At 35.2% G+C, this 24,477-nt stretch overlaps 1 protein-coding gene across 1 annotated transcript in view; it reads left to right on the top strand.

Annotated features, from left to right (window-relative positions):
* The window catches only part of LOC145678427 (semaphorin-1A-like), a gene marked incomplete in the record, with an annotated part of 854,086 nt that overhangs the window by 361,815 nt on the left and 467,794 nt on the right, over positions 1–24,477 (top strand). Inside the window, 1 exon segment of the mRNA XM_081748545.1 lies at positions 14,407–14,503. Within this exon segment, the coding sequence (XP_081604671.1) occupies positions 14,407–14,503 (97 nt within the window).

Genomic DNA, 24,477 nt, shown 5'->3' with positions numbered 1-24,477 from the left:
TATTTTTGAAATAATATATAGATAATCCTTACTTTCATTTTAATGTTACAAACTTCCTTTTTTTTTAAAAAAAAAAATATCAGTTTATTCCAAGTAGGGATGTTCATTCCCTTTAAGGGCTTGGGCCCTTAAAAAAATGGAATATGAAATTTTTCAGTTTTACGTCCCACGTATAGACGGCTAGGCTAAGGAGAGATGATGATGAGAAATGAATGCAATGTTGGAAAGAATAAAGTGGGAGGAAACGGGAAAACTCCGAGAAAAAACACGCACTCGATTTTTGTCCACCCTTCTCCCAAAATTTACGAGCTTGCCTCCAAAATATGCAGGACCTTTCCCTTGAAATTCTCCATTCTCCAGTTTAGTTGTGCTATTTTCAGTGGAAAATTATGTCCCTCGGATATTCTCATGGGCGCAACCTGCGTCCTAAAACCTACCTGTGGACACCCCTGGTTACAAGCACAGTTTACTCATTTTTTTTTTTTTTTTTTTGTTCAAAATAAGTATGGACCGAAACAAAATTTAAAATTTGGAACGAACTTAAATGTTTTCAATTGTGAAATACAGTGTCGTGATCAGAGCACACACTTGACGTCATTAAACAATTAACAAAATTTTATTCTTAAATTTCATAGCTTTCTCTGAGTTCTAACACGTTATGTTCCCCAGATTTTAATATGTTTATTTCTTGTCTTACATATTTCTAGTTTCTTAATTAAAAAGTTGCAAATGTACGCCTGTACTTTTACCAGTAAACATATGTATTTTTCCTGATTTAGCTCTGTAGGTTAATGGGGCTATAAACAAAGTACATACGGAACTACTAACGTGCTTAACCTACACAAGAAGTCAAGTTATAGTCATGGGTGCAATAGATTTGTATTTCATGCTTCTTGTATTGTTTACTAGGCGAGCCAGGAATCAAACTGGCGGGTGAGATACGTTACATGAAAATGTAATATTGCAAGAATGAAGTTACATATGACATAAAACTGTCAGAGACATTTGCTGGTTTGAAGCTTATTTCGAAAACATACGTAGTAACATCTTTTAATTTCTTTGTAGTTTGAGGTTTCTGCTTAATTCTCACTTTTCTCATTTTAGATCTCATGACAAAGTAATTAGGAGTAAACACGATAGCATTTAGTTCGCGACACTACTCTTAAGGACAAGAGTTAATAATAATAATAATAATAATAATAATAATAATAATAATAATAATAATAATAATAATAATAATAATAATAATAATAATAATAATATTAAATGCTTACTCAGTGAGAGAGTAAACCCAAACCACTGCAACTTATTTGCTTCATACAACACATATAGGGGAGAAAAGCTCTTATTTGAGTATGGTGTGGGACCAATTCAAATTGGATTAATATATAACAATATCCTATCGTAGATTATTTTCACAATTTCTTAGAATATATCTAATATGCTCAAAAACTCCAATCCAACTGCCAGAGAGAAAGATTGATTCAGTCAGATTATTTATATTCTTGTAATTCACTTCAGTAAATTACATTTGTTCAATTACATGTCTGTTCGATGTGGAAATGTTATGTACATCATGTAGTATACAGTATACTATAAACAAAAAAGTCCTTAATTTTGTTTAATGTATTTAATTAACCAGTACAAGCATAGGTATTAAAATTAAGATTATTGTTATAGTAAAATCGGGTGTCATAAGCTTGCTTTCCCTTGCTCAATTGCACCTATGTTTAGTATTGAATGAACTGGCACACAACTGTATGCTTTTGTGACCTCATTTCTTGAAACGAATAATTAATCTGGACACCTTTTCCCTCTCTTGTATTACAAAGCAATCTCATTGTTTAATTACGTGTAATAATGAGAGTCGACGTTTAGCATTGCACGAAGCCATCATTGCTTGATTAAGTTGAACAGAATTACGAAATGTTGATTTGACTGCTCATTCTAGGTATTAACTACTATCATGTTATCTCTACATGGAATTGCAGTTTATTTATTTATTTGGTGACGTATATTGTTTTATCTTACGCTTTTCACTGCAGTGGAATAAAAGCTTATGTATTATACTGAACTCAGGTCAAACATTAAACAAACGTGAGGGTTTCTCCGTTCTATAAATATTGTTAATTTTGTTTTCTTCCTGTTCCAAAATTTAATAAATTTTAATTGAGCAATATTTTATACTTTGTAAGCACTTTATATCAAAATTTATGAAATTTATTTCGGATTCATTATTTGATACATAATATGGTTTGTTTGGTTTCTGTTATCAAGTTATACTCATACAATAAGTAATTCCAGGAATGCAATTGTACGAATTTCTATTGTTCAAAGCAGCATTCAATCGTATAAAATGATAGTATAATTTCGTGTGTGATACAGAAATGAAATGAAATCTTTTAGTTTTACGTTTCACGATTATATGGACGATACGTATACGCTTATGTTTAAATCAGACAATATTAAGAGGCTACCAGTAGTGGAAAGAGTATTTGATAAAAAAATCTCTTTCAAACACGTCACAGTGGAACAACTGCAGAAGATCGGTCGTCACCTGCCGTATAGCCCAGATCTTGCTCCGAGCGATTTTCATGTCTTTTTACACCTCAAGAAATTCCTGTCTGGTAAGCATTTTGATAATGATGAACAATTACAGACGGCTTTCATATATTAGCTCCACTCTCAGGGCTGACTGTTACGACATCCGGATACAAAAGTTCATCCCACGGTATGACAAGTATTTGAATTCTGGTGGTTAATATGTTGAAAGATAATATCATCAGTGGCGAGGCAATAAGTCTTTCAAAGTCACTGTCTTTTGTGTTTACCGCTCTATGGACACCTTCTTTCTTGACACCTCATATGTGCTTCCATGCTGCATTTCGAAACATGCTTGCTTACTTACGTCTGTTTGAACTTAATATTTAACAGCGATTGTTATTTAATTCTGTCAGTTTCCTCAATATGAATGTATCAGCGAATTTTATGTCGTGGAGAAGGCACTGCTTGAACTTCACATTACGTTGAGCTGTGTTTATTATTATTATTATTATTATTATTATTATTATTATTATTATTATTATTATTATTATTATTATTATTATACGTTATTGCGACGTCTTATGACTGTGCAAACCACGAAGAGTTGAAGCAAACTTCAGTAAATTATATTAATGATCATGAGGGAAAGAGAAAGAGAAATATATATTAAAAATGGAATCAGTGAGTGATATCGTTTCTTGATGTTGAAAAAAAAATGTACGTAATTTGTCGAGTGAAGTCTTTCTGTATTTTTTCTTTTTCTTTCTTTCTTTCTTTTCTTTTTTTAATCGTATGTATATTCCTTTCAACCTCTAAGCGAGGCAAGAAATACTAAATGTAAAAAATAGATGTTTCTATCGGGATAGTTAACAAAAATTGGATAAGGTAAAACAGAGCAATAGTAAGACAGGACGACTCGAAATCTACATTCTTGAGTATGATATTAGATATATACATAATTTTCATGTCGTTGCTATATATTTTATTCCATAACTTCATATTGTTCAGATTTTATTCTGTAAGCATCCTCTGAAACAGACGTGATATTCAGTGTACATCGTAAATTCCTTTAGGGTTTCCAGACTCAAGAACAAAAAGACACAACAGGAAGAAGCATATCATTAGGTTCAAAAACTCACGCAGGTGCAGAGTATCGTGGCGAAATTTTTTCGTCACGTGCTTTAGAAAATAATCACAACTATGGTGTACCATTTTTTGTTTCTGCTCTTCTATCCGTGCACTCATATTGAGCTGACTAATCTACTGTGATTTTTTATTTGTTTATTTTTCGTGGTGAGTTAAGTTACATCGAAGCTATGATACAAAAGTCCCGTGTTATTAAATTTAAGGAAGGATCGTCGCTACAGTTCCTATCATTGATCAACAGCCATTATAAAACGCATAGGAGAAACCAGTTAAAGGATTGACATGCGCTGCATCTGCAAGGAAAGACATATCAAGCATATGTAATGTTTTATAAAAGTATTGGTAGGTGTTTGCATCTAATTATATGTTAATTTATGCTGAACCAGACTTTTTTCTTCATTATTTAACCCATGCCTCATAAACAGTCATATTCGTTATTGTGCTCATGAACTGATAATTGGCTTTTTATCTTAATTGTTACTTACAGTGAATTTTCACGTTTTCGTATCAGTACAGGATTACAATTAAGCTTTTGTTTTCTGGTAAAATGTATTCGAAAATTGCTCATATTTTTGAGAAGGATTTGGTGTCGTAGACCTTCCCCTCAGTAATGATTATTTTCTTGAAGACACTGGTCATTTTATATTATGGCAATTTCTAAATATACTAGAAAATTTTTGTTGTAAAATTTTAGTTCTTGAAAATGTTTCAAACAAATATTTAACCATACATATAGATGTCCACGAAGTAAATGCTGCTTCGTTAAACAAAATGAACTAGTTTTTTCGAGTTAATATATCTTCCTATTTTATTCGTTTATTCTTCGATTTAATTCTTTTACCCGAGTCATTTTTTTAAAAATCCAGTACAGAAAAACGGAAAAGAAACGCTATCTCAGAAGAATCATTTTATCTTATTAAGGAACAAAATGAAATGGCAGAGTGGAGCATTGAACATAGGCACACGCCAGTGCTGCTGTTAAAAGCAGCGATTACTCGAGCCGAGATCAAGGCATTTGGTAGTCTTTGGTTGCCTAGCAACGAAATACACGCAGCGTCATCAGTTACACAATTTGTGAGACGAAAAAGAATCTTTCTTTCTTCTATTGTCCTTTCGCTCTCTCATTTCAACCCACTCATGCAGCAATTTAGTTGTATCATTAAACTCTACAGAAGTATCTCCGGTTTCTCTCTTTCATTTCTATTCTTGATGTCTTACTATGCAATACTAATGAACCTTCTTAATATTGATTGCTCTGCTTTGGATCAGAATACGCAACCGGTTCTAAAAAGAATTCCTTGTCTCTTTAATCGACAGAAAATACTTAAATTCCCTTACCATCTTTATCAATATTGGAATATTCTTTCAGACATCTCTTTCAATTTCTCTTTCGTGCCAGCAGCGTTCGAATGATAAGTGTGATAAGGAATGATTAGAATTGCTTCGAAAAATACAAAGTACTTGGTTTCTGGTCATTTAATGTTTCTATCTACTCTATAATGAAATTTAATTGTTAATGAATTTTCGAACATGTATATTTTTTAAATAATATATATATATATATATATATATATATATATATATATATATATATATATATATATATATATATATATACACGTCCATACTTCCCTTTTAATGTTACAGACTTTTCGTTTTTAAAATACCAGGTTGCTCCAAGCAGGAATGTCCATTCCCTCTAAGCAGGACGACGCCAGAAGGGGGGCAAGGGGGGCGAGCGTCCCCCTAGTAGCTACTTCTGCCCCCTGACTGCCGCCTAGTCTGCCCCCCCAGACTCCTACGATCTTTAAACATTCTATATGTAGTATTTTATATAAGTATCATAACCAATCTCATTGTCAAATTGTAGTCTTCTTTCCATGCATTTACTATGTGGCAGATTAGTCCTCAAGCTTTCTTCTTTGAGCGTCTGGGTATGCACGCATATTTCTGTTTTCTAATTTAGCCCCTTTTGAGGTAAATTTTAGTTATATTTCTTTCTTATGATTTTTAACTGTTGTGCCTAGCGAACAATAGATTTGGTCGACTTGTTTTCTTCTCATTGGATCACTTCGATTGGAAACAAAAGAAAGGTAAAACCAGTTACGTAACTTGTTTGTATTTATCCAGGTTTGATGTTTTCAGTTTCATATTTTGTTTTATTTAAAAGTTCTATACTTCTTTTTTCCGAAACATTATTCTCGGCTTTCAGTATTCAGAGGATGTGCTTATAACAGCTTAGTTTGCAACTACCAGGGCTTAATTTTTTGAACGGGATACAAAGAGTTGTGTTTTCCCTTCCTGAAAATGACAATAATAAATTTATGGAATTAAATTGATTCTCAATAAAACGTATTGTCAGAGTGCTGATATTTAGTTAGTAATTGGTATATACTAGTGCTCCCTTACTTATTTTGTTTCAAAGTACTGACGTGATGTCTACCATATTGACTAGGAACTGCTGAAAAATTCATAGCCCAACACAGAAGGAGTGCACATAGAATGGTGAAGTTTTACTTCTTCTACACTTCCCCCGAGAGTCAATATACTACCATGTACAGTGCTACAGTTTTTGCAGAAAAGTTAAAAAATCTGAAGATTTCCTCGCACCACTGTTCGTAGCACTACCCCTACCAGATCTAAAACGGCGCCCTTTCAAGTGTTATTTAAATTTGGGAAATAAGTACATGTAACAGTTAGACGGAGCTAAATCTTCGGAATAAAAATGATTATCTAGACATTGAAATCCTAGATTATGCAATGTCAGTTGTGTTCGCAGGGGTTTGATGGACAGGTGTATTCTCCTGAAGGAAAAGAATTCCTTTTTTTTTTCATTTTCCGCGGCGTTGAACTTTGAATTTTTCTTTCAGTTTTGTAAGTAATGTAGAGATTCTGGATTAAATATCTGACCGTTGCGGAGGTAGGCTATGAGTACGACTCCATACTTATTCCAGAAGAATGTTGCAAACAATTTTTCAACCTACTTCTATGTCTTGAACTTCTTGGGGCGATGGAGAAATGAGTGCTACTACTCCATTGACTGTTGTTTCGATTCAGGATCATAGTGGTACAACCATATTTCATCTATGGTTACTATTCGTGAGCTCAGAAATTGAGAGAACTTAGCTGGGAGTTTCTGATGCATCCGCGGTATACCTCGAACCTGGCACCATCAGATTATCATTTGTTTTGGACCCTGGAGAACTCCCTTATTGATATTGTTAGTTTGAAGCAAAGCTGGTGAAAACCACATATCACAATTTTTGACCATAAACCACAGAAGTTTTGTAGCGAGCGGATTATGGTGTTGCCAGAAAAATGGCAGAAGGTCATCGAACAAAATGGTACAGCCCGCAGCAAAAAACCTGCAACATGAACATGTAAGTTTATTGTGAAACGACTAAGTCTTTTGTTCCAAAATAAGTGTCCAAGGGAGGACACCGAGGTTTCTCCTGGTGTGATTCGTGCCACTTAAACGTTATGCTGATTCAGTGCGCTGTTAGGCGTAGTTTCACTATAAACTGACATGCTCATGTTGAAGGTTTTTTGCTGCGGACTGTACATGGACTTATTTGTTTTCATAATACTCTTTTCAAATTACAATAAATATTTTCTCAATTTTGGCTTTCAAAGGCTCAGCACTTTTTAGACAATCTAAAAATATTATAATAGTATTGTTTTCGTGCGTGGAATGTAGTTTGTACGAAAAGAAATGAAAAGTATCATAGAATAGGGGAAATTTTCCCACTTGATAGTTCCAATTCCAGATACAGAAGATTTTTCTGTAAAAAGAATTCTAGATTGCGGCATAGATTTTTTTTTTAAGCGAACTAACACCGTATATGCAACTTGTCTGATGATCTCTGTCTTTCTGTTCCTTTCATTTTCTTTATTACCATTATTTTTGCATTATCCACCACTTCTTCCTTCGTAATTTTTGATGCTGGATAGACGTTCACGAATATATATTTGAGTGTGTAGTGAGTGTGTAGCGTATATAGTGCTTATCTATCTATTAAAATGCTACAATAGCAATTCAGAGCGACTGAGCTCCAACCTATAACTTTAGCTTTCAAACCTTTGATTTACGGTTATTTGTGATTTCACGTTTATAACAAAGACAAATATTTTTAAAAAAGATGTACTTTAAATAAATTACTTAAAGAGGTCTTTTTCACAAAGTTTATTCTTTTAAATTATTGTTCAAATCCTTTGCATTTTAATGAGCCTTCTCCGAAATAAATGCAAATGAATTATTCTGCCATCTATGGAGTTTTTAAAACTATACGTTTGTTGACGTTTATATGTTTGTGGTAAATCCTTCCGACAGTGAGATCTCGGAAACTACAGGCTCAAGAAAGATGACGTTTTCACTGATCAATTGCAAATTTTGCGTAGATTGTCCAGTTCTAACTCAATATTAAAAAAATATGGCCATTATTTATTTATTACATTTTTACTGGTACACTGGATGTGTTGAAATTAAAAAAAAAAAAAAACTAAAGCATCATATCCTACCTAGTATACATTCCAACACCATATAGTTGTATATAGGGGCTGCATATATCTCAGGTGTTTGTTTCATGGCCAAATTATAATGAAAAACGAAGGATAACCATTTCTCCAAACTAAGTTGAATCTTTATTGTTTGGAGTGTTTTGCCCAATGAACACCATATATCACTGACATTATAATTGATTGTATGTGTAATGTATTAGCTTATTTTAAAATGTATAAAACGATAATCATGCCTGTTTCTGTATGGTTGTGAAATATCTCTTACTCGGAACGAAAAATATAGATTGAAAGTATTTGAGAACAAGATCCTGAGATGAATATTCGGACCCAAGAGAAACGGGAATAGGGAATGACGGAATCTTCATAACGAGGAACTACATAATTTATACGGTTTATCCAACATTGTTAGGGTCATCAAATCTAGGAGGCTCAGGTGGGCAGGTCATGTAGCCAGGATGGAAGAAAGAACGAACGCTTTCAAAATCTTAACTGGAAAACCATCCGGAAAACGACCATTAGGAAGACGTAAGAGCAGATGGGAGGACAATATTAAGATGGATCTCGCAGAAATAGGAATACAAGTAGAAACTGGATCCAATTGGCTAAGGATAGAAGTTAGTGGAGAGCTTTTCTGAACGCGGCATTGAACCTTCGGGTTCCATAGGCCATAGAGTTACTTAAGAAAACACAGATCATACATGAATTAAAAACTGCAACCGGAAATAGGCTCAAATTTTGCAAACGGTACGAGATATTGAAAAAGTAATCGAAAAAAGTCTCCCCTTTGCGGTATCTCTTGCCGATTTTTACCAAGACTTCTTTCACTTGTGTCTGCAAAGGGACATAGAGACAGATGTAAGGAATAACAAGGAGATTCATGCTCATATATGAATGATGCGCTATGTAAAGAGCACAGGTTCAGCTAGTCTACATATTTAAATTGTTGGTTTATAGGTTTGTGGCCAATTCTTTTGACAATGATATCTCGGAAACCAAATGCTCTAGAAAGATGCCGTTTTCACTGATTGATTGGAAACTTTGTGTAGATTGTTCATTTCTAACTGAAAATATATATATACAGTGGCGGATCTAAGATATGATCGAGGGAGGGGCTAAACCATAATTTGCCGTTTTTTCCAGTGTAAAGCAGAATTGAAGCCCATTTTATCCAGTGTAAACCTGAGCGTTAAGGGGGGCTATAGCGCCTCCCTTGGATCCGCCCTTGCATATATATATGTATATATACATATATATATATATTAAATATATATATATATATATATATATATATATATATATATATATATATATATATATATATATATATATATATATATATATATATATATATATATTGAAAGGCCGTTATTTCTTTAATGCATGCTTAAAGGGTACCGGTATACTGGAAGTATTAAAATTTTAAAAAAGTAAAGCATCATATCCTACGAGTTATATATTCCATTGTCACACATTTGTATACCGGGTTAGTATATCTCTCTGTCTGTTTCATGGCTAAATGGTAGCGAGAAACGAAAGATATCCATTTCTTCAGTTTAAGATGAATCTTTACTGTTTGGAGTGCTTTAGTCAAGGAAATCCCTTATATCACTAACATTATAATTAATTGTGTGTATGTAATGTATCTGCTTATTACATACTGCATGTAAGAAGACAGCAAACACTGATCATACATGAATTAGAAACTCCATCCGGAAATAGGCTCAAATCTTCCAAACGGTAGGAAATATTGGAAAAAATAATCGAAAAAATCTCCCCTTTATGGTACCCCGAGCCGATTTTTTTTTAAAATCAAGATATCTTCACTTTTGTCTGTAAAGATACATGTACAGATGTTGTCAGGAAGGACAAGGAGATTCATGCTTATATGTGAGTGATGCGCTGTGTAGAGAGCGCATGTTCAGCTAGTTTCAAGTAACTTTTGACTTCTGAAAGCACAAAATTAAACAAGATATACGTTTCGAGGTAGCTGTATAGGGTCTGCAGTACGGTAAATGTATTAAACGTGGTAAATCCTCTCCCTCACTTACCTCGTTTTCTTCAAATAGACCACAAAGCCAATCCGGTTTCTTAGCTGTTTATTATTTCAGTGGCAGCGTACTAATTCTTCTGTATTTTGATGCATGCAAAGTTTAAATACCCCTACCCTCTGTTACTACATGCATCTGACCTTTAAGCGTTTGAATACTTCGAATTTTCGTATAAGCGATTTCTTGTTCGTTTTTCTTCAATTTTTCATTACCTAATATCTTGTTTCCTACTTGTTTCTAGCTACCTTGTACAGTTGGATATCCACTTAGGGTTGCACAATTTTCTGGTCAGAAAAAATATCAGACCTGATGAATCTTTGCGTTCTTTAAATTATTCCGATATTTTCCTAAATCATAACATAATCTATTTGATACCTTCTGCTTCCACACATTTGAAAAATAACCAACTTTTCTTATTTGCAGTTTCTTTCGTCTCAATGACAGTTGCCGACCTTTCTATTCTGCTCCGTTTACCATTACGTCTGTAGGCCTACTTATATCTTTAAAATTTCTTATGTTTGTATATGCGCTGAGTAAAACATTCTATATTCTTTTCGTCTGTTTTTCATGTACCTTTAGAAACTTCAGTGACGTTGACCTGTAATCTATTTGGCTCTCTTGAAGGCGAGATAGTGTGGTGGGGGACGATTATACTGGGATAGTTAATAATGCATTAGATCCAAACAGGTATATATTCTGCCTGTGAAGTTTTTTTCTTGTGCACTTTTGTGACAAACTAGGGAATAGTGTGGTAATTTGCCGCTGCTTTCTTCGTTGCATTATCACAGCCCTTAAAATTACTTTGTAACAGGCCTGAAATTAATGCTACAGTAACCGCATTAGTCACTGTGATTTCGAACATCCTGACTGTTCATAATCATATTATCAGCCAGCTGTACAACACAAGAAAAGTATTTATCCAGGTTCGATTTCTGCTGGAGCCCACGTGGTTCGGATTCCACGTTAAGCTAGTGTCATATAGCCTCGCTGCGGAAAGGGACGGTAAACTCGACTCAAACAACCAGCAAGAAATGACTTTTAAATGTTAAAGGTTTAGCACATGTGAAAAAGTTGTGTGTACGAGGTGAAATGTATAAGTAGCAGAGGCACATTACTTGGTTCACTGGATTCGAATTGCTCAAACGTCCAGAACTCTACGTATACTATCAGAGCTTTCATACCGAGATGAATTTTCATCAAAAAAAAAAAAAAAAAAAAAAAAAAAAAACAGTAGTAATTCGTATATTCTTTACTAAGAAGTACAAATCATTCTACTTAGTGATTACTGGACCTTCGAATTGTTTTGAGATAATTCTACTTTGGTCGAGAATTCTATTCTTCCGATGTGGAATAACATGAAATCAGTGGTAGACGTGCGCTTTGAAATTGCCTCTGCTCAGACATAAATATTTATTATTATCAGGTGCATTGAAAAACTCGATAGTTGCATCTGCTCTTGAGATATAACTAATTAAATTTTAAGTATGTATACCGCTCAGAAAACTGTAAGGAAGACATCTGTAAGTCAAGATTCTTTAAACGGAAGTGCTGGCAATCAAATGAAAGGATTTGAAATCCAAAGTTAGAATAAAATGATGAAATAATAAAAGCAAACAATATAAATTGAAATAAAGATTTCATGATTTTATTTCAAATATCCTAGGTACGCGACTTCCTCACGAGCAACCAGGCTTTATATTCATCCTGTTACAAACTTTTTTTTTTCCCAGACGGTGGAGTTTAATATTCCACAAGGGAGTTACGAAAGCATAAATTAGATTTTTGCGAATTCATCAATGGCTGTAGACTGGGAGATGTTGGTGCTGGTTTGGTTGTGCGACGAAGAGGAACATCACTTGTTCAGCTGGGAGACTTTTGAGAGAGGCAGTGGAAGGGAAGCGCCCGGAGGCGAAGAGAATACCTGCATCCGAATCAATCCTTGTCCAGAATACAAAACTTATTTCCAACTTTTATTTTTTGCGATTTGAAATCGGCAGTGATCAATAGTTGAGAGAACAAGCACAGCTACATAAATGTAAACTCACAAGATATAGTACTATATATCTATCTATATACATAGCCATATACAAGTTTTATATACCGAAAGCTTTAAGGTATTTTGGTCTAGATTTTAAACGTCAAGTTTGAAAATTTGATTCACACATTCTTTATGTTTATATCTTCTCTCTTCTATACAATATAACCCAAGTGGGTGTTCTTAAACTTCAGTTATAGGTACCCTGGCGCTTACATTCTGATAATCGACATATCTTAATATTTGTATTCAACATTATTCCTTAAATGTGTTGACTACAATATCAACGATTTGGAACACCACCTTTTCCTCTTGATTTTAAATTTTAGTTGTGGAGAAGTGCGTACTGTTGTGATCACTAGAAACACAGCAAACAGAAACTAAATAATAATAAAAATAATAATAATAATTTGATCGAATAGTACACAAATCAGTCAGGATTATTGTTATCAAACTCCTTATGATCTTTATGATCTGTACTTGTATTCTCCTTCCATCATCTTGTTGGCCATGGTCTCTTTCGAATTAGAACTATACACATCCTACGTATATACCTGTACAATGCAAGTGTTTTGTTCCACGCTTCATCCCATCTTACACTTAAAAATTTCGATCCTATACAGTGACCTAGACTTAGTGTGGAATTCCCATTGTGTTGCTTCTGTTAACTCACTTTGTTGTTGATTTTGAACCAAAAACTTTCGTGGAAAATCTTGTTTTCGAAAGTCCTTAGGTTGTTATATTTCTCTGATAAATTTCAGTCAGCATCCATAACTAATCTTCGTGTATTGTCAGCAATCGAGTTGTCCTTCAATTCTCAATTTTAGAGAGAAATTTTCTCATTTTTTCATTAGAAGGCAAAATCCGATATATATATATAATGTATAAACACAATACAAATAATCAGTATCGTCAGGGTGCTTTTGTTTCTCTTACCTATTCAAAATTTCGAGCCCACGCGCCTAATTATTCAAGAAATATTAGTACCTTTTTATCCTGAATCATTCACTTTTCGATTTATTTCGTAGGTTTAAAATGTAAGGAATTGAGGTAGGTTTTGTATCAGGTCAGGTATTCTTCAATACATGATATAGCCTAGGCACAATGAAATTTGTTTATGGAAGTTCATTTTAATTAAAGATACAGTATATAGATCTTCAACAGAACGCTTCATTATAATAGTAGGTGTAAAAGTATGAATTGTAATTTAGTTCCTGCTTACGTTCTTTCAGGACTTCGTGTAAGGGAGTTTAGTTTAATGCATAAAATAACAATCCTAAATCCATATCTCACCTTCAGACCCGAGAACTTTTGATCACTAGCAAAATCATTTTAGAATATAGTAACACCTGCCTACTCTGTTAAGTCAGTATGATCTATTACATTATTTTGTCGAAATGTGCTTATAGAAAACAAAAAGTTAAAAATATATTTCCGTATACATATCAATAAATGTTAAGAATGGTTTTTATAGATAACTAGCAGCGTTCACCCCGCTTCGCTGCGGTCACCCCGGAACGCAATAAACTTTGTTACTTAGATAATTTTTACTTTTTCGCTTTCAAGTGATATGATAAAAACCATAGAAGATTGCAGTAAATGTTAACATTATATCGCCTGTCATTTATGTTAACCCGCCGAGTGACACGGTCATGCGGGTTGCATATAAATACGTTTATTTTACCTATGATGAACTAACAAAGGATTTGTACGTTATGGACACTTGAATGGTCAATTATCTCAAGACACTGGTAATTAAAAATTAAAGTGATATGATAAAAACCATCTAGGGTCCAAATCCTAATAACCCCCCAAAAATGAAAGAAATTGGTTCAGCCGTATTAGCGTGATGAGGGAACAAAGGATTTGTGCGTTCTCTTTTATATATAAGATTTGCATCTGTAGCAAATTTAACTGTTGTTAATTTGCACGGTCCATTCGACCTTCCATTCATTTGGAAATATATTGTGTGTTTGCAAACAGCAAGTCCATTTATTTTTTCCTGGAAACATATGCAATTAGTTACTGTTTTGAGCTACGCATTATTATGCTATAATAATCAATCAATAAAATACCGTTCATTTAACAGTTATTCTGTTTTTCTTTCTATTTCAGGCGAGGAGCCAGTGCAGAGGTTTTTGGGAAACCATTCTCATAAAGATCACTTTAAATTGCTGGAAAAGGATAAGAATTCTTTACTAGTCGGCGCGAGGTAAGTTTCCGTAAACATACTTCAACGCATCTCCTTTTACAAGATTTTTCCTCACTCTTAACAAGCGAATTACGGTACTTTTACAATTATACGATGTGTTTCAAAAGAATTATCCCCTTTTTCCACTTATTAATATGTTGATGCGTATGTTAATCATACCTATCAGAAATAGTCGCCCACTCCCGTAGAATTTATCTAATATCGAGAAAGACCACCTCTGGCTTGGATTCTGTTTAAAAAATAACTCCATGAGGTATTAAAGGTGATGTAAATCTACTCTTGTCAGTAAATCCTGTGGTTCCACCAAAGTAAGGGCATTTTTATTTCTGCGTTCATTCCTGTTCCAAATAATCCCACAGTTGCCATAGATTTTCAGGGAGATTTAAATCTGGGAACTTTACAAGACAGACTAAATAATATGGAGTGCCTGAATATTCTTCAAACCATATACAAACGCTTTGAACCCTGTAAACGTGGCACTTGTAATTTTGCAAGATTGTTATTCGAATATTAATCATGATGATCTGGAAGAAATTGAAACACATGGTCACTGAGAATATCCAAATAAGCATGCTACTGTGTGTCCACACTGAGCTGTATGAGTGGGTTCAAACAATGATACAAAAACTAGTCCCATGAGTTCTACACCACTAACCTCCTCCAGCTTGAATCACACACTACGGTTGAAGTAGTTCATAAATACACGCAAAAATGGGACTCGTCGGACCATAGACGTGTTTCTAATCTTCTGTATTCCGGTGTCTGTGTTCTTGAGTCCATTGAAGAGTGTAGCTGAATGAGCAGAGTGGCCTCATTTGTGGTACTGGACTTTAAACATCATCAACTGCAGCAATTCTTGACCCCGTGAAAACTCGTTGGCGGTCTCTCGTGATATTTTTGAAGGGTTTCTGCTCCATTGCTTGTGTATTTGAGGGCCTATAAAAATATCATCCTTAACTTTCTCATTTGACTGATGAGAAACAAACATAAGGGTACTACAAATTGTTTCATTAAATTTAGTTTAACATGTAATGGGAGTAGCATTGTTTTACAGGAATCGATGATTGGAACTGAAACGATGTTCTTCTCAGCAAAGGTGTTTGTACGTTTCCAACTTTTTCGTGTCCACAGTAGTCTGACCTTGTCCTTGAGTTCTACTATTACAAGATACAAGGACATACTTAGTGTAACATGAATGTTTTCTCAGTAGTAAGGCACGTAGCTCTAAGTTTCGACACACTATTTATCTTCCTTGTGCCGCACCTTGACTAGCATTTTTTTATTTTTTAAATTCCATAAGTTCCCTTCAAAATCACCGAATGAGCCACTGGAATTGAAGAGTAAATGTTCGTGTTGTGCAATGAAACATCTTTAAACCAGATTTATTGAAATCGACTAAGAACTGCCAATGTTCTGGATTATAAGTAATATTATAGAGTTTTAGTAATACAGAACTACTAAAACAGAATTATTATTCTTCCTGATCCAAATATGGAATCAATTTCACTTCACGGGACTTATACCACGATAATGTGACCATTTTGTACAAATTCTTTGCTTTTAGACTAGATTATATTAACTCGACTAGATCCTTTTTATATTAACTCCACACTCGTCTAGGAAGTATTCCATAGATCTGAGACCGACCAAAAAGTCTGCCCCCCCAACAGACAATCCCTAACTCCGCCCATGCACTAATGTCATTCAAAACTTTTAACAAACCTATTGTATGATTAGTAGGTTGATATAGTAAGTAACTTGAGATTGTAATCAGAAACCTATGGTAAGTTGATTTAGTATCATTATTAGCTACTGTATGGTTATATTATTATGCATTTGCATATCATTATTGTTTATCTTGCCAACTAAAGTAGATATTTCTTCTGACCAGTAAATCATCGCGGCGATGTCTGTGGTGACTGCCAAAGCACAAAATCATTAGGGGCCCCATATTGTATCGGTTTGTGTCAGCACAACATAAGATTTACGTTTCTAACATGAAACTAAACATACGTTACAGAAACGAACTGCATCTACATATCGGCAGATTTAAAAATACATTGATGAGATGCTGTAGAAAATTGGAAAGGTCATGTCCTAATTGCAGTATGTCTTAATTGTGTCTTTAAAACTGGAGAAGACAAGTATGTATTAAATTCTCAAAAATAGTACTAAAGACCTATTATTTTTCGTAAGTATTGTATTTAGATGTGAAGAGACAACTTCAACAACCGGTTCTGGGAACCTGAGATATTTTGTCAACTGATTCGGGAAAAGCGGTGCGAACCGGCTCAATGACACCATTGAGTAAAACTCATCCAGAAAAGGGGGGAAATATTCTGCTGGCAACAATACAACATAAGTTGCATTATGCGTGCACTAAGTATTAAAAAACACTGTTCCGTGCGATTATAAAATTAATGTCTAATGTAATAAATTAAAATAATAGACCCATTTTATTGGAACGCCTGTATACCGATCAGTGTGCAGGTTTTATTTGGAAAATGAAAAGTATAGGCTAAAACAATTCATTTTAGCAATGGCAAGATTATAACAAAGAATGAAAGGACTATAAATTCCTTATGCATATTGTGAAGCATTTACGAAATATATTTCATGTTCTTCCTGTATGTCCCTCTTTCACATGGTTGTGTACGTTTCACCAAGAGCATAATTATTCAGAATGTTATACTTCCAGGAGACAAAGGCTGAATCCGGTGTTGTTAATGCGTCTCACACTTGGGTTTCGGACATTCATCTTTTCCAGTTTGGTGAATCTCTGTCAGAGCTTTGTGAACGGAACTCGTAAAAACCGACTAGTTTTCATGTGAATCCCCAACTCCAAACCGTCCCTACTCTGTACACGGTATGCTGGCCATGATTAATTGATCTGCGTAATCCAAAAGAGGCTGATGGTGGCAGATGAAGTAACCCGAATGTATGAGTATGGAGGGGGTTACGAGGAAGGGTTGTGAGAGGCTGATAGAAACATCACAGTCTCCTTTGTGACAGCGACACTTTGTGACGGATTGTTTGCAAATTTGAATTTATAGCATGGTTTTCCCGACGTTCAACTGTTTTCTGCGTGATTTTGTTCCTTGTTTATATCTGTAGTGAATGGATAGAATGACTTATTATATGTCTGAAACTTTCGCATTGCATTTTGACAATGGCAATGCTGGATAATTTTTTGCAGTTGAAAGTTCTTACGCATGAATCCCACTTTTCGAAAAGGAAATAAATACTATGAAATAAAGGAAGTTCTGGAAACTATGATAATAAGACTGAGAGTAATCGTCAGTTCCATTGTAGCTAGTTTGCTTGGGATGTTTCATTTGTTAATACGTACCTGAGGAACTGAACTGCACACAAACACAGCCAAGGTTTCTTTCAGAAATGTCATTCTGGAGGATATTTTCGGGTGCTGGGGGAAGAATGGTCGAAACTACACAAGAGGCGTATTTACAAAGGCCTATAAAGCTTGAGATCCCCCTCCCCTCAAAAAATGAAGCTACATCTCTTTTTCCATTCCATTAAATACAAAAATATGTTTGTTTATCCTTCATGAGAAAAATGAATACGCTCTCTCATTTTATCGTTGCGCAAAGAAACATATTTTCAGGTGCGTCATATTTATTTCAAGCAACCAAAGTCAAGATAGGTTTCCACACACAGAGTGTACTAACATGTCATATAGCCCTCAAGTATGTACTAAAAGCAGAAAGAAAGCCAGTGAATATCAACAATATCAAAGGATTGGCTTCTGTTGAAAATTAATCTCATAATATAAACAAAGTAACAGTTGAATGTTGTGTTTCATTGTATTAATGAAGTAACGATTGAATTTTATTCTTACTTTAGCTGGTTAAATACAGAAATTACACTTATGTAAATGCCCTGAAGAACACCCAGTAGGATTCCCATACTTGTCACAAGTAGTACACAAGAACAATGTGACGATAAGTGGTGGTGGTTTTCACATAGAATCCGTGGGACGTCTCTAACAAATAATACAGGGTATTCAAAACGCATACAGTATCAGCCTTAATAAAACGTGTAATTAGCCCGGGCACTCATACAAGTAGCTCTTAAAGTAGGTAGCCGATCGTACAGATACTGAATGTGTAGGGTATGTTGCTCCACGCTCACTGTAGTCTTGTGATAACCAGCGTTGCCAACCTCGGAGAACAAAATTATCGATTTTCGTCCTTAAAATTATCGTATATTACAAAAAAATTATCGTATATTCGTTATAAGCGTGATAATTGTATAAACAAGTATAATACAACTAATAATAGCAATAATATATAAGAACCTTACCTAGTAATCTTCAGTTTCGAACTCCATATCGGTGTCACTATCCTTATCATACTTAATTACGCAAAGTAATTACGCGATACATGATTTCACTTGCCACAGAACGATTCTAATTCTTTGTTTTTCACATCCAAACAAAGGCGCTAACATTCGCGTGAGCAAATAATAGAGCCATCTATCATGAACAAACAATATTGCCACCTCCACGTAAATGTGATAGATGCACGGTTACCAATTCTCAAATCGTTATTGATTTATTTTGGCGAGAATGACTGTTAAAAATGTGTTTTATAATTCTTTAATGCATACCTACAATTTATTTGCACATTCAAAAACTGCTAAAAAGTGTACGTTCGAAAATTATCGTATATTCACCTATTATCGCAAGAGCATTATAGTATATCGTATTAAGGCTTAAATTATCGTATATCACGATAAATTATCGTATGGTTGGCAACCCTGGTGATAACTGAGTAATGGTTGTTGCCGAAGCGCATGATTAGTGGTTAGACGCCGTCCCACGATACATTCTCGGTAGGAAGGCCAGGGTAAACTGTGTACACCAAGGAGAACAGTTGGATTGCGCTGATGACATGGAAATACGCGTTATTCTGCTGGAATAAAAATTCGCAAAAGTGTCTAAATAAGGTCGTAGAACAGCCTTGGCGAGGGAATGGATGTATGACTCACTAGTTAATCACACTTCACTGAATGAAAATTAGAGACAAACGAAATGTCGCAAATTCGAACACATGCTTAAGTTTCCCGCTCACCTGCACATCTACAAACATATACACACGGCCGATGTTGCTGACATCGTCCTGTTCGGTAAAACAGTTCGAACGATCCTTCTGTCAAGGCTCTCCTTGTTGCCGTGGCGCAACAGGAGAACACGTCTGGTATTGAAGTTCTCTGTTCCCATCGTATACAGCAGGCATGTCTAAGCCTACTGTCACAGTGCATCCGATTTTTCACTCTGACAATTACGGCCGACTGCTTGGTCACACTGCAACCGATCCGTCGTCAGTTTGTCTTCTTGTGGGATACAGTATGGACGAGGAATTGCTGCTATTAGAAAATCCTGTGTTAAAAATATGACTTTTAGAAGAAGATAGAGCGAATATGCGAATACTATTTTTCAAGAAAGAGAGAAATATGGTGAGTCACAGGCTGTTTCCAAAGTTGATGGAGCAGCCACAGATTTTTTTTTTTTTTTTTTTAAGTACTTCAGAATGAAACGTGATACATTTTGGCACATGTTACAGAAGATCCGAGGACGCATAGGGAAGCAAAATAATTTTCGAAAATGAATATCAGCAGAAGAACGGCTTGCTGTAACTTGTAAATGGGAGTCTTAATACTTGCGAGGAGTTGTAAACTACCCGCTAGTCTGGCGTACAGTGATGCCAATTCCTTCAGAGCCGTTTTCCCTTCACAAGCTTCAGAATTTCCCTTTCCCGGACAAAATTTCCCTTCATCCAAACCGTTCAAACACTGTATTTAGTAAATGTATTTTTAATCGTTTTCGCTTCCACCCCCTCACCCCAATCCTATAACCACACACAAGCAGATACCTGACAGCTTTCCTTTGAGCTTACGCAGAATTTGAACTTCATTTATTGTTTAGGTATCTAAGGCGTCGCGATAGAGGAGGGGAAAGGATATGGAAAGGTGTAGGCCAGGACCTATGTTAAAGGTGCAATCTCTGCATTTGTCTGGTGTGACTGAGGAAAAACCCTATAAATACTTCGGTCAGGACGGACAACCTAAATAAATCATTAAAAAAATATAAAATAAATATTATGTAAATTTAATTTATATCCTAGATATCATGATAGATTTTAATATTAATGTAACCTAAGGTACAAAGAAAATATTAAGTATATATTTGGTATGTACTTACCTAAGAACAGCACTCCCATATTTACTGAAACGAATACGAACAGTTACAAAGAAAACTAGCTGCTACTGTCTTTCGCTGTACACGAGGAATGTTCGTACATTCCTCAAATACAAAGTTTAGAGATGCGGAATTTTTAAGAATTTATAATTCAGTGCGTACAGTCATCAGAAAATTTGTAAACTTACACAAACACGCATATACAATGACCCAGTATTCGCCCACATATACATATTTACATTCACGACACGCAGATTTTCTTCTCTTACATCGATTAATCCTCTTCACAATCAATTTTCTGGTTGGGAAAAACATCTTCTGATTAGGAAAACCAAACTGTTATAAAACTTGGAGTGATAATTTAATTGAGAAATATTTAATCTTATTGCATTGCATTTAATTCAACAATGGGAAGATTAATTTTGATTAAAGATATTAAATAAGCATTGTTGTAATGTTTCGAATTTAACTGAATATGTTGATCGATGTGTAATGTTGATAAATATTAACGAATGCAAAGCAAGATAACTTGTGAGAATTTATGTGAAATATGTGCAACGGATTATGTTTGGAACATATAGGATGTTGAATTTATACTGAATTTTAATGAGATTAATCGGATACGTAAATGCATTCAATCTATAAATGATTGAAGAGAGGTTCAAATTTCCCTGCAATATTGAGAGATTACAAGCAATTTCCCTTTTTCCCTTTTCTCCAAAGTTTACTCAAAATTTCCCTGCGCCAAGGGAAAATTCCCTTCAATTGGCATCACTGCTGGCGTAGTCTGTTTCTGATCGGTGGTCGGTAGAAGTCGGCCGTAGTCGCCAGACCATGTCGGCGCCAGTATGACCACGTACACTTCTCTCAATGCATTTGTTTATTTCACCGATGTCGTCAGAGTATGTCAGACTAAAAAAAATGGAGAGAGTCGGATCCACTGTGGCCATAGGTTAACTCGCGGCCTTGAAGCTTTTTTCTGCGGCCCTCAGTTCACCTTCGAAAAAATAACAAGAATTATATAAGTTGACTTATTCACAAAATTGTAATACGGTACAGTATTTTTTTTTTTTCATTGCTTCTTTTTCAGTTGAAATTGAGAAAGTACCAGTCCAGTTGTATGGAATTAATTCAAATTCAGTGAAGTGGGTAATTCCGAATTTTATAAAAAAACTCACGTCATAGTTCTCAGAAACTCTAAATTTGCATCGTTCGTGACTTCCATATTCGGTAGTACGTATCAGTATGAACAACTTTTGTTATTTACGGAAAGAGACGAATTCCAAGAGAGATCCGGGTTTACAGACAATTCTACAGATTTATCTGACTTCTTTTCTGAGAATTGATTGTCTTGAGATATCGCCAGAGCATCATATCGGAAGTTTGATGATCACATAAACGCATGCTTTTGACCCAAACCCGACGTTATATCAAATATTTCTAGAACTTTCTTGGATTTTGGTCTGCTTAGCCCAGGTCATTAACAATATTTAGCTACTGTTCGTTGACACTACAAGTATCCCACCTGACGAAGTACGTGTTTGTAGTGAAGTGGGAAGAAAACTAATATTGTACAGATTCATTGCTAGGGCCATTAAGTCTAGGAAAAGGGCAAGTGGGCAGGTCATGTATCTGAAATGGAAGAAAGTAGGAACGCTTCCAAAATTATAACTGAAAAAAGACCATAGGGTATAGAGTTAGTTTATAGACGTATGATCTGTATTGATTGAAGTAGTTTCTAAATAATTTTCTTAAAGAAATAGCAAACCACGAATGCTGTTAATACTCAGGTGCGCGTGTGGAGAAATCTTCAAAGATAAAGATGGGTAGGCATTTGTGAGGGAAAACACTTCAAGTAATGTTTCAGTATGACTTGTTATTGCTGAATTCATATCCGCCGTATGACACGCTGTAACATTCACGGTTTTTAAGGAAGTCACAAAAAACAAAATGGCGGTCGAAAGTATTTTTTGTAACATAGAGAACTCAAAATATGTGTTTGTTCAACAACAGTTTGCACACCGGTGAACAAATTTTCTATTAAAGTTGGCATAAATATTCTTCGATATTGTAGAAAAACGATTCTTTGAACTTAAACCTTCAAGCAACCAGTTGTCAGCGTTACCAACCTATTATACATTTTTTTTTCGATTTATTCCTTACCGTTCAACGTATCTGCGCCAAATTTGATATGAAAATTATTCGATATCCTAGTAACATTATTTTCTTGAAATGACACTGTATCGGTTTGTAGAGTATTTGGTATTTTATAATGATAATACATATATGTGAAGTAAATGATGCATTGTGCCAAACTGCTGATTTTATATCAGCTCAATTGTTAAAATTCCGATCAAATGTCTGATTCATGCAAGTGTCACTCAACTTCCTACATTTGCAAGACTGTGCATGGCTTTGGTTTACAGTTACACCGAACTGTGTTTCATGCAGTGGCACAGGTACAGGTAATCAACTCCTCACAAGAGTCTGACATAGGTGTCAATGTTCATATATGACAGGCAAGTGAATTATTCTCCATTTTCCATCCCATTGTTAAAGGGTAAGGCAGAATTGGATGCTGCAAATGGGTTTGTCTCCACATTAATCCCTGGTAATGAGAACGCAGTAAAAAGTAAAATAGAGTCTCTGGTTGGTAGGAGTTTTTCTATTGTAATGCTCTTGACGAACATTCTAGACCGAACTTCATTGATGCTGTCAGTATTCAGCGCGCCACACACTTTGCAGAAGAATATTTCAGCATTTCTAATGGTGTGGTCGCTAAGGACTGTATCAGCTCCTAATCCTCTCAGCAGATGGTTATGCTGTGCAAGCACATCTCAGCTCGCCCTCTTTGTATGTCCAGTAATGTACGAAATTGAGTCACATCCAGTGATGCCATGGAAAGCTATAAGAAGCTGGAGAACATGTGAATGCATCTGCAGCTTTTCAACGATGGTGTGAACTGGACTGTACTTTCTGATCCTTGATGTCCCTGCTTTCATCCACAGTTTCTGACATGACATCATGTGGAAGTAACTAACCAAAAGAACTAAGATGTCAAGTGTCTTTTGTCGAGGCAACAATGCTTCTTCTGCTTTTAACGCAGTGTAAAATAATCCTGGTTTCAGCTTCTTCGTATTTAGCCTTCAGGTCATTAATGTCAAGGTTGCATCAGAAGCTTTGACCCTTCGCTCATCACTGAAGCCACCTGCAGGGACTATGGTCTTGTTGGATGGTGCTTGCAGAATCAGCTGGTGGGAGAAAAATTTAGAGAGATCTGCTTTGTTGTTATCGTAAATAATAAAGTTATCCCACTTTGAAGGAAGAAGCACATATCTGCTATCTATTGGTCTCCTGATTCCCACAGAGCCTTTCCCACGCATTTTCCGTGTACCACCCTTGCTTGAGCGATAGAAGTAAAGATCAAAAATGGTATCAATGCACTGGAAGTGTTCCCCACTTTGGAAAACATTTTGAACAAAAGTATGTGCAAGGTCTCCAAAAGTATGTGCTGCCTGTAGGTTTCCAATTGCTATTACCAGAGTCTCTCAATCAATGATCAGCTGTGATTCGATGTTAAAGTCTTTACCACAAAATTTGTTGGGATAAGGAATACGATCAGTCAATATTCCAGCAAGAATCGTTTTTGTGCCTGAGCGAAGCTGCCCATTTGCTTCTGCCAGAGATAGAGAAACAATGAACAATTCATGCGTCATAAGTCAGTTCATGCGTCAGATATTAAGGTTGACTGGATGTC

This window comes from Thermobia domestica, chromosome 2 (assembly GCF_964235325.1).
Source record: "Thermobia domestica chromosome 2, izTheDome1.hap1.1, whole genome shotgun sequence".
NCBI classification, from domain to species: domain Eukaryota; kingdom Metazoa; phylum Arthropoda; class Insecta; order Zygentoma; family Lepismatidae; genus Thermobia; species Thermobia domestica.
The sequence above is the reverse complement of the archived record's forward strand: the minus strand, read 5'-3'. Positions and strand labels throughout refer to the sequence as shown.